At 36.9% G+C, this 12260-nt stretch overlaps 1 protein-coding gene across 6 annotated transcripts in view; it reads right to left on the reverse strand.

Moving 5' to 3' along the window:
* The window catches only part of Larp4 (La ribonucleoprotein 4), a 167994-nt gene that overhangs the window by 16358 nt on the left and 139376 nt on the right, over nt 1-12260 (reverse strand). For all 6 annotated transcript variants that reach the window (XM_010623676.3, XM_010623675.2, XM_010623674.2 and 3 more), the window contains 2 exons: nt 3530-3742; nt 2960-3063 (listed from right to left, as the gene is read on the reverse strand). In XM_010623676.3, coding sequence (XP_010621978.1) covers nt 2960-3063; nt 3530-3742 — 317 coding nt within the window. The remainder of the gene's footprint in view (nt 1-2959; nt 3064-3529; nt 3743-12260) is intronic.

Raw genomic sequence — 12260 nt, forward strand, 5'->3', positions numbered from 1 at the left:
ACCCCAGAAAAAAAAAAAAAAAAAAGACAGGGTCTCACTTAGTCATTAAGTTCTCCAGACTGAAGTTGTGATCCTTCCAAAGTCTCTCAAAGTGCTGGGATTACAGATGTGTATCACCACACTCCACTATGATAAGCAGTTTTTTTTTAAAACATAAAGGCCATCACTTCTTAAAACCGAAAAGGAAGCAATTAGGTTGGTGCTCCAACAGGCTAGTTTCATTTGTAATGCTTCTATTTTTGTAAGAGGAAAATATTAATGTATTATTTCTATACTTAAAAATTTATAACAACCTGTAAAGTATTGGTTAAATATATGAAAGAAGATGCAAAATAAAAATATAAAGATTCTCGTGGACTGGGGATTTAGCTCAGTGATGCCAGGCTTGCCTGGCAAGCGCGAGGTCCTGAGTTCAATTCCCAGTACACACACAGAAAAAAGATTAGCAATAAAAAAATACAAAGATTCTCAAGAAAGTTTCTCACAAGCACAAGGACCCAAGTTCGATCCCCAGTATTTAAAAAAAAAAAGAAAAAAAAAAAAAAAAGAAGAACTGTATAGGAATGGTTTTATATAACATGGAAAAATTGCAAAATTATACTAAACCTATCCTGTACATGCAAAGCCACAGATGTATCTCCACATAAGCAAAGGTGATATGACTTATTCCTGGCTTTATAATTTCACCCTTCTCATTAAGAAGGTGCAACACACAGTAACAGTGACAAAGGAAGTACCATGAACTCATCTATTTTTTTATATTTTTATGGAATTAGGAATTGAACCCAGGGCCTTTGCACTGAGCTACATCGCCAGACCTTTATTTTGAGACAAAGTCTTGTTAAGTTGCTAAATTGTCACACTGTGCTTAGACTTGTGATTCTCCTGCCCTAGCTTCCCAGAGTGCTAGATTGTATGTGTGGGCCATCATGCTTGGCTTAATGTAATTTTTAATCAAACTACTTGCTTGTTTTTGGAGTACTGGGGATTGAACCCAGGGCCTTACACCTATAAACAAGTGCTCCTTTTTTCTTTTTCTTTCTGAGACAAGGTCTTGCTATGTAGTTCAGGCCAGTATTGAACTCAGTGATCCCCTGGCCTCAGCTTCCTGAGTGCTGGGATCACAGCTGTGTGCCACCATACATGGTAACAAATGCTCTTCTACAGAGCTATTTCCCCAGTCTAAAAAGTTTAGTTTTAGGTCAGGGATTTAGCTCAGTGGTCTACCTTGCCGACTACCTTTCAAGCACAAGGACCCAAGTTCGATCCCTGGTACAAAAAACAAAACAAAACAAAAAATAAAAAACAACTTTAGTTTGATGCTGGGCATGTTGGCACACATTTATTTAGGAGGCTTAGGCATGAGGATCACATTACATTTGAGGTCAGCCTGAACTACATAGTGACACTCTGTCTTAAAAACAAAAACAATTTAGTTTGAGAAAGATGTGGTCTTGCTAGTTACCCAGGCTGCCCTCAAAGTTTCCATTTTTCCTATCTTACTCTCTCAAGTTGCTGGGCATAGAAGTGTGGGAAAAAAATCAGTATTTTAATTAAAAATCTGTCTACCTAATAAAAAAGATATCTATTCTACTTAACTGTTTAATGAAAAAGTCACAGCTTCAGGCTGGGGATTTAGCTGTGGTGCTAGAATGCACAAAGTATACTTTTTACACTGTAAAATTCCTTTTTCCATAAAGTCTCTTTAAGGAAAACCTCACCAAAAGCAGCCTTACAAAACAAGCAAAGAATAATAAATGTGAAACTATTAACTGTAAACCATTTATGTGTCATGCTTTTATTCTTTGACTAGTCACATATGCTCTCAATGTATACTAAATATTGAGATTATCAGGTGAGGTCTATAAAGAAAAAACACAAAAGATCTTTTTATTTTTTTTTTGAGACAGGGTCTCACTGTGCATTTCAGGATGGCCTTGAACTCACTATGTAGAGTCCAGCTGGCCTCAAACTTTTGGCAATCCACCTGCCTCAGTTTCCCTCCTGGGATTACAGGTGTGTGCCACCATGCCTAGCTAAAAGATCTATTTTTTGTTTGACAGGAAATAGTTTCTAGGATTCCTAATCATTTTATCCCCAGTGCTGGTAATCAAATTGAGGGCCTCATGCAGGCTAGACAAGTGTTTTACCTGTGAGCTATTATTTCTAGACCCCTAATAACTTATTCTAAAAATTACGCTTTAAGTTCAGCTTTTGGAGTCAAACTACTGGGCTCAAACCTTGGATCTGATATCACTACCTATGTGTTCTTAGAAGGAATACTTCACCATTTTTCTTAATTTCCTTATCTATAAAATATACACACTCATATCTACCTTATATTACAAAAACTGAAAAAAAAAGCTTTTAGGAGCTTGAGATATTGTTAGTTATTATCTATTGTATATACTTCATAATAATCATTTTAAAAGACAATTCTTCAAAATCTTGTATAATACACATCCCAGTATTTATTGCCATGGTACTTAACATTTCTAACTCCAAAGGCTTCTCCAAAGTATTACTCATTTACTATACTAAGTAACATTTAAAAACTAAATTGTGGGCTGGGGATTTAGTTCAATGGTGCCAGGAGCCTGTCTAGCAAGTGCAAGGTTGTATTACAGGTAGGAAAAGAAACAGGCTCTGCAGAGTGAGTCTAGGCCAAGCAGAAGTAGGAAAAGGACACCCTGCAGTGTGACGGTGGTCACCATGCAAAAACAAACACAGCAGCTAAATATTTTTTCTATTCTTTTATTACTGAGTCCCCATTCTTTTCATATCCATTATCAACTGTGGTCAAAGTGGCTTTATGAATCCTAGACTATATTGTTCATATATTTTTGTAAAACCAAAACTTTTTAATTAAGTCTGCCAAAAAGTGCTGCTAACAACAGTATTTCCTTAAGACACACCAGGAATTTTAAAAAATAAATTTCAGCTATGATTTTAATCTTACCGATTTTTTGGGAATGGCCGACCCATATTCAGAGCAGCAGCATTTGTTTTATAAGATCCTGGTGAGTTAAAGCCATTCACAAAATGACCATTGGGGAAAGGAGCCTAGAAGAAAAATTTATGTTTAAACTGACATAAAGACAAAATATAGAAGGTTACAAGAAACATTTATGAGCTAACCTAGCATCAATTTCTTTCACAAGGGAAAAAAAATTTAAAACATTGTACTTAATTCACTCTTGCAATATTCACATCATATATCTCTTCACTCATGAGTGATGTATCACCAGTTCATTCAGAGAAGGAACAATCTTTCAATATTTAAAATCAAATAGGACTTAGGTTTTCTTCAATTCATTCCACAAAGTTTAAAGAATAAAATTATAGAAATCAACAACTGAAGCCTTAAACCAAAGCTATACAGTAAGAAGGATTAGACACCTGTATCACTATTTGAAAGCCAGAAAATAACCAGTACCAGTAATTGAATTACTCCAGCAGATTTTTTCAAATTTCAGTGTGAATTTAAATTTTTGTTATTTTATATTATTCTGTTGAGGACTTCACTTACCAGTGGTGTTTCAAAGTAAGGTGTAGGACTTGGAGACCAAGACTGAGGCACAATACTATAAACCGAGTACTGTTGGTGAGGATTATATACTGGCTGCATAAAGACTGGTGAGGCATACTGTGCTTGAGCTTGAATGGGCTGACTATACAAACCAGAATCCATTAATCGATAACCATTCTTAGCAAAGAATGTATTGATGGCTTTTATCCTTGCCTAGAAGAAAACATTATAATAATAAGAGACTAAATATATTTTAACAAATGTATTAACTTTACATTTTAACATTTATACTATTCTATACTATTTCTACTTATTGTACAATCCTAGCAAAAGAAAAAGAAATAAAATATATATGAATAGAGCTGGGCATGGTGGCATAATACAATCACTCCATGATACTGTTATGATTTTGAGAAAATGGACATAAAAGCAATTTGTAAATTAAAGTGTCAAAAATATTTGCAAATCATATATTAGATAAGGGTTCTTTATCCAGAATATATAAAGAACTATTATAATTCTACAAAAAGTCAAATAAGCCAACTAAAAAGTAGGCAAAGTATTTGAATAGACATTTAAAGAAGGAATATAGAGCTGGGCATGGTGGCACACGCCTGTAATCCCAGCACTCGGGAGGCTGAGGCAGGAGGTTCGCTGTGAGTTCGAGACCAGCCTGAGCTACACAGTGAGTTCCAGATCAGTGAGACTCTGTCTCAAACAAAAACAAAAACAAAACATATATGAATAAAAAGGGAAGAAAAAAGGAATTACAAAGAAAGAAAAAAATGGAAGCTTTAATAGTGTGTACATAGGAAAAGCCCAATAAACAAGGTAAAAACACAAATGTCAAAAATAATAAAATCACAGTATCACATCAAGAGTGCTAATAGCATTAATATATAAATTGTAAAAACAGACATGAAAAGGCTCAATAATCCTATAGAAAAATGGGTCAAGACACGAAGAGAGTTCAGAAATTAAAAAAAAAGAGCATATAGCACAAACATATGAAACACACAAAACTTTGCTCACAAGAAGCTATTAAAATAGAGATATATGAGCTGGGCGTGGTGGTGCACGGCTGTAATCGCAGCACTCGGAGGCTGAGGCAGGAGGATTGCTGAGAGTTCGAGACCAGCCTGGGCTACATAGTGAGTTCCAGGACAGTCTCAACTACATAGTGAGACCCTGTCTCAGAAAATACAAAACAAAACAAACAAAAAAAGAGGTATATGAAAAACTTAAAAACACTAATTACCAGATAAATGCAAATTAAAATGAAAAGACAGCATCAGGCATGATGGTGCATGTCTGTAATCCCAGCACTCAGGAGGCTTACCATTAGTTTGAGGCTAAACTGAATTACATAGTGAGACCCTGTCTCGAAAAAACCAGCACCACACACCTGTGAGAATATCTATCATCAAAAAGACAATTATGCATTTGAGCAAACGTTAAAAAAAAATGACCTCTGCACACTGTTGGTAGAATATAAGTTAGTATACCTACTAAAGACAACCATATAGTTTTTTCAAAAATTTAAAATTAGCAGTACTTGGCTGGGGGTATAACCCAGTATTAAAGTGCCTGACTAGCTATGTGAGGCATTGTGTTTAATCTCTAGCACCACCAAAAATAAAAAATAGCTTTAAAAAAGGGAAAAAGACTACCACATTATTTAGCAATTCCATTAAAGGAAACGAAATCAGTATGAAGAAGAGGTATCTACATTCTCATGTACCTACAAACACACTATTCAGCTTTTAAAAATGAAATCATGCCAGATGTGTTTATGTGCACCTGTGCAATCCTAGCACTGGGGAGGCTGAGGTAGAGGATTGCTAGGAGTTCAGGGCCATCCTGGACTACATAGTGAATTCAAGGCTAGACTGAATCATACATCAAGACCTTGTCTCAAAACATCAAAACAAAAACAAAAGGAAATTTGGTCATACGTTACAATAGGAACAAAGCAGGAGGACATTACACAAAGTGAAATAAAACAAATACTGCAGAATCACACTTGTATGTGGAATACCATCATTGGTATCACGGCTGGGCAACAGAGGAGAATGGGGATATGTTGATCCAAGAGCACAAAATTCCAGTAAGATAGGTCAATGGCTTGGGAGATTCACTGTAGCACGTGATGACTATTTTTTTTTTTTTTTTGGTACCAAGGATCAAACTTAGGACCTTGAGCTTGAGCTTGCAAGGCAGGCGCAGTACCACTGAGCTAAATCGCCTGCACGATGACTATACTTAATAACAATATATTGAAGAGCAAGGGATTTTAGTTCAGTGGCGCCTGTCTGCCTGGCAAGTGCAAGGTTCTGAGTTCCATCCCCAGGATCTTCCCCCAACCTCCAAACCAACAATATATTGCATACTAGAAAACTGCTGCAACATAGATATGTTAATTAGTTCGGTTTATTCATTTCTCAATATACAGATATGTTAAAACATCATTTTAAGAGCCGGGGATTTAGCTCAGTGGCACCACACCTGCCTTGTGAGCACAAGGTCCTGAGGGCAATCCATGGTACTGAGAAAAACAAACAAACAAAAAAACTCAAACATCACTTTATACACTGCGTACAATGTTTATCAATTATTACTTAATAAAAGTGAGGAAGAAATAAATATATCAAACTATACACTAAAACTAATCACAATACAGAGGGAAACAAACCCTCTTTCAACACACACACACACACACACACACACACACACATACACACTTTAAACCAGCATCCTACCAATCACTAAATACAATACACTATGGTACATCTATCCAAATAGTATTATCCTAAATACTATTAGGGAATGATTTCCAAACTACACTGTTACTCTGAAAAGAAAGGGGAGAGATAAAGCAAGGCAAAAAATTGTGTAGAAAGGTTATAATAAGATGGGAATATGATGACATACTTATATATATGAACAGTGATTTAATATACTGTAATTTATGTATTGTACTTTGGAACTATGTACAGATTTAAAACAAAATTTAAAAATTTATTTGTAAAAGTTAAAAACAAGGGATGGGGATTTAGCTCAAGGGAACTGCACCTGCCTCTCAAGCACAGTCCTGAGTTCAATCTCTGGTACCAGAAAGGGGAAAAAAAGGAATCTAAATGTTCATACAATTAGTAGCATAAGAGAAGTTCTAAAGGACTTTGGCACACAATAAAACCAACTGTTAATGTATGTTCTTTAGAATTAGAGAGGGCACAAAATATGCAAAAATAATTTTTTTTTTTTTTTTTGGTTGAGACAAAGTCTCACTACGTAGTTCAGGCTGGCCTTGAACTCACTATGTAGCCCAGGCTGTCTTTGAACTCACAGCAATCTTCCTGCCTCAATCTCCCAAGCACTGGTATTATAGCTGTGCACCAATCATGCCTGGATAGAATTTTTTTTTTGAGACTGGTTCTCAATATGCAGTTTAGGCTGACCTCAAACTCTTGGCTATCTTTCATGCACTACCATGCCCAGCTAAGAATTCCTTTTTTGTTTTTTTTGATACTGGGGATCGAACTCTGTACTTATGCTTGCAAAGCAGGTGGGGAACCACTGAGCTAAATCCCTGGCCCCACAGCCAAGAATTCTTAAATTTGCTTTTAGAATTATATTGCTGTTTGTCCCAGGAAGATTAGAACTGACATTTCAGGGGGAAAGGTGCCCCAAGGTGACATTTCTCATCCTTTGTCCAAAGCCCCAAATAATAAAAACAAAATCATAAACAAAAAAAAATTACATCGCCATGAGTATGTTTGGTTATTCTGATATTTCCATGTAATTACGTATTAGAGCTCATCAGTAATTACATAGGCACAGTAAAAGTTTCACATGAAACAAAGACACAAGACTTAAGAAAACAAAAACAAAAACAAAAACAAGTCATGTGGCCTGAATTTAAACAGGAAGAATCAGTACAAATTTACGATGTTTTTTTTTTTTTCTTAAAAAATAAATAGGGGCTGGGAAATAGCTAGCTCAGTGGTAGAATCATGGACTTTTAGCTAGGGTCCAATCCCCAGCACTGAGAAAAAACACTAGATATGTACTTTTAAAGCATGTTCTAATGAAATAGCTTAGAAATAGTGTTAAAACCAATTGCCACAAGCTCCTTGTGCCTAACCAGTGGTCCAAAAAATACTATGTTTCCATAAAAGAACCTGGGAACACCACAGAACCAACCAACCCTATGCCTTTGACCTTAAGTCTTTGAAAAGGTTGCTACACAAAAAAGCCTGGCACCCCTCTTCACATTACAAAGCAAGGAAATTTAAGGAACTATTGGTAACAGGGATGTAACAAAAGTACTCAGGTGGTAACTCAGAGTCCAAAACAGTCTGTATATTTAAGTATTCAAAAACAAAAATTAAATGAAAAGTCACTTTTCGGCAATGCTGGGGACTTAGGGAAGGGGTGAGCATAAAAGCACTCTATAAGCTATATTTCCATCCCAAAACACTAAACAAAGAAAGAAACAAAAAGAAGCTAGAACCAAACATTCAGCATATATTTCACATATGAACTGTAAACTCAGGGCAATGAAGATGTGGACAACATGGAAAAATGGAAAAAAGACAACACAAAAACAGCACCACTTAGCAATTCTTTATGAATGAACAGATGTAGTCAATGATCAGAGGCAGCTACTTTTTTCTCCCTCCTTTATTTGCCCTGGTATCAAACACAAATCTGACCAAACCTTCACATCTAGGTACTCATTTGCATGAAATACAGGGGACAGATAATAACTCAGTGGTAGAGTGCTTATCTGGCATGTATGAGGCCATGGGTCTGGCATCAGCCAAACTCTGGCAACGAAGGTGGGGGGGCACAAATAAATGAAAAAGCATTCTCTAAAAAACTGCAAGACAAATAACATGCCCATTTCACTCAATATTCTTGCAAAAGAAAAAAATACAAAAACAGAAAGACTCTAGATTTTTTTCTTTTTTTTTTGGTACCAAGGATTGATCCTGGGTCCTTATGCTTGCAAAGCAGGCAGTGGAACCACTGAACAAATCCCAGCTCTGTGTCTAGATCTTTAAAAGAAAAAGGTGGTCAAGCAGTTGCCTAGCATAAGCAAGGCTCTGGGTTTGACTTCCAACATTCAGGAGAGAGTAACAGAATGCGTACCAAAAAAATAAGAATAATGACTGAGTATTAGATGACATTCAAGAAATTACTGTTCACTTTAAGTGTAATGATATTTTAGCTATATTTTAAGAATGATTAAACAAGGCCCGTCTCTATTATTGTTAATACGAAGTAATGAGTAAGGAATTTTTACAAGATGAAGTCTGTAATATTCACTGTTAGAAAAAATTTTCTGCTTTGTAATAGAACTGTAATATAAAGATGCGAGAGGGTTAGATTAGTAATATGACACATCAAGGTAGTTGGAAATATCAAATGAAATAATGCATGTAAAGGCATAAAATTACCATTTTAATGAGCAAAACATGTTTGATTGATTGATTTTATTTTATTTTATTTTATTTTTTTTGAGACAGGGTCTCACTGTGTAATTGAGACTGACCTGGAACTCACTATGTAGCCCAGGCTGGTCTTGAACTCACAGCGATCCTTCTGCCTCAGCCTCCCAAGTGCTGGAATTACAGGCATGCACCACCACGCCCAGCCAAGACATGTTTTATGAGGCAGGAGGCAGAACCACTGAGCTAAATCCCTGGGTGAAGACATGTTTTGTGATCCTTACAGCTACCGGCCAGAAACCCCTCCCTTTCCACCCTCATACTATATAACCAATCAAATGATAAATCAATTATTAGAATGAGGATATAGTTCAGTGGTGGAGCACTTGTTACCATGTACAAGGTCCTGTGTTCAAATCTCAGCACCACAAAAGAAAAAGAGAACAAAAGAAATCAATGATAGCTAAACTTGAAAAGATTGACTTTAACATATAGCTTCACTAAATAATATGATACAGGGACAGGGATTTAACTCAGTGGTTCTTGCTGCCTGCCTCACAAGCTCAAGGACCCGAGTTTGATCCCTGGTACAAAATGAACAAACAAACAAACAAACAAATAACGCAATACAGCCAAAAGAAAAAGATTTTAAGATGATCCAGATATTAGAAAATAACAAAGATTTTAGCATTATAAACATATTCATGGATAACAGGAAAATTATTGTCTAAATAAGCCAAAGTTAAGGAGAAATTTTGGCAGCTACAGGAAGTCATTTTTAAAAATGAATACTAGGGCCAGGGATTTAGCTCAATGGTTCTGCCACCTGTCTTGCAAGAAGCAAGGTCCTGAGTTCAATGCCTGGCACCAACAAACAAACAAAAAATAAAAATAAGAATGCAAATACTAGCCAGGTATGGTAGCACATCCCATAATTCCAGCAGTTGGGGGTCGGAGGCAGGAGGATCACTATGGTTTCGAGGCCAGTCTGGACTACACAATAAGCTCAAGGCCAGCTTTAAATATATAGCTACACCCTGTCTCAAAAAGCCAAAAACAAGGCCAGGGATTTAGCTCAGTGGTGCTGCACCTGCCTAGAAAGCACAAAGTCCTGAGTTCGATCCCTGGTGGTGGTGATATAAAAAAAAACAAAAAACAAAAAACAAAAACACCACACTCAACCTACTGAAAACCAAAGAGAAAACAAAGTATTTTGGGCTGGGAATTTGGCTCAATGGTTCAGCCGCCTGCCTTGCAAGTGCAAGGGCCCGAGTTTGATCGCCAGCACAAAAACAAACAAACAAACAAACAAACAAACAAAAAAACAGAAAATATTTTGACAGGCAAGAAAGGAAAAGGACACATCATTATATACACTGAGGAATACTAATGGAAAAATGAAAATGTGAATGGATGGGAATATCTCATAAGAAACAGTATCAGGACATCTTTAAAAGATAGAAAAGTATTTTTAGCTGCCAGCTCAGAAATCTGTAGCTGAAAAATACTCATTAAACATGAGTGCGAGCAGGGCATGGTGGTGCATGCCTGTAATCCCAGCACTTGGGAGGCCAAGGCAGGAGGATCACTGTGAGTTCAAGACAGCCTGGACAATATAGTGAGTTTCAGGTCAGTCTCAACTACATAGTGAGACCCTGTCTCAAAAAAACAAAACAAAACAAAACAAACAAACAAACAATAAAACCCAAAACACATGAGTGTGAAGGGCTGGGGATGTAGCTCAGTGGCACCATACTGCCAGGCAAGCACAAGGTCCTGAGTTCAATCCCTGTTGGGGGGTGGTGGGGGTGGTGGACAGAATGAGGTAAAGAAGACGTTTTCAGATAAAGAAAAATTAAGAGAATTAATCACTGGTGGGAAATGTAAGAGATACTAATGATTTCGACTGAAGAGAAATGATAGAAGATGTTACTATCGAAATTCAGGTGTGATGGAGGCTGAGGCAGGAAGATTGCCACAATTTCAAGGCCAGCCTAGACTACATAGTGAGTTCAAGATCAGCCTGAACTACACAGTGAGACTGTCTCTGCTAAAACAGAATGAAGCATTGCCTCAATGTGAAATAATCAGTGGATGAGGGAACAAGTGGACAAATATTATCAACTTGATGGTCTTATTCTCCATGATCATTGTTTTGTTTTGTTTCTGGTGCTGGGGATCAAACGCAAGGCTTTGCACACTGTAAAAAATGTGCTCTACCCCTAAACTACGCCCTTAATCCAAGATCACCATTTTTTTAATGACAAGAATTTAGAAGCAATGAGCATGTGCACTGTAAGTAAGGAAACCAAAATTTTACAGGTAGTTTGACCTACTCAAAATCCAAGAGCTGGTGGCTGAAAGCAGTACCACAGCTGGAACATAGGATTCCTGACTCTGGCTCCTGTACTTCCAGATGTTAAATTGTTCTGCTTTACCGAACGATATAAGTTAATGTGTGGGCTGGGGAGGTAGGTCAGTGTAAAGTGCTTGCCCTACCAAATAACAGGCCCTGAGTTCAATTCCTCACACACACGCACTCACGCAAATAGGAATTTCTGGCAGTAATACTGCAAGATGGTCAATCAAAGGAATCGTTTTTTTTGGTCCCGGGTATAAAACTCAGGACCTTGCAATTGCAAGGCAGGCAGCAGCACCACTGAGCTAAATCCCTGGCCCAGAAATCATTTTTTAAAAGGGGGGAGAAAAGATTTTCATAATGAAATACACTGCTTATTTCCAGACAATATTACCCCTCAGGCTGACAATCCACAAGAGCCAAACTATTCAATATAATAAAGGAATTCAGCAAGGTTGGAGAACATAAAAAAAAAAGACGTCAAACTAAGACACTTTAAAAAGGTAAAGAGTGCAGCTCTGCATTAATACTGAAATATTATTCACAAAAAAAAGTAAATAAACTCAGGATAAAAGTACCCATTATAATCATTTAAACAATAAATACAATTCCATTATTCCAAACATGGTTTTTGTTTGGTTTTGTTGACACCATGACAAACATTCTGAAATTTGTATGAACTTTTTTTTTGTACCAGGGATCGAACTCAGGTCCTTGTGCTTGTGAAGCAGGTGGCAGCACCACTGAGCCAAATTCCCAGCCTTCATATGAGGGTGCGTACTTTTTAAAAAAAATGTGTATGAAAAAGTAATGGTTTTAGGAATAGCCACAAGGACCAGGATTTAGCTCAGTGGTTCTGTCACCTGCCTCGCAAGTGTGAGGTCCTGAGTTCAACCCCCTGTACATAAAAGGAAAAAAC

The sequence above is a fragment of the Fukomys damarensis genome, unplaced genomic scaffold (genome assembly GCF_012274545.1).
Source record: "Fukomys damarensis isolate Sample0158 unplaced genomic scaffold, DMR_v1.0_HiC HiC_scaffold_15, whole genome shotgun sequence".
NCBI lineage: Eukaryota > Metazoa > Chordata > Mammalia > Rodentia > Bathyergidae > Fukomys > Fukomys damarensis.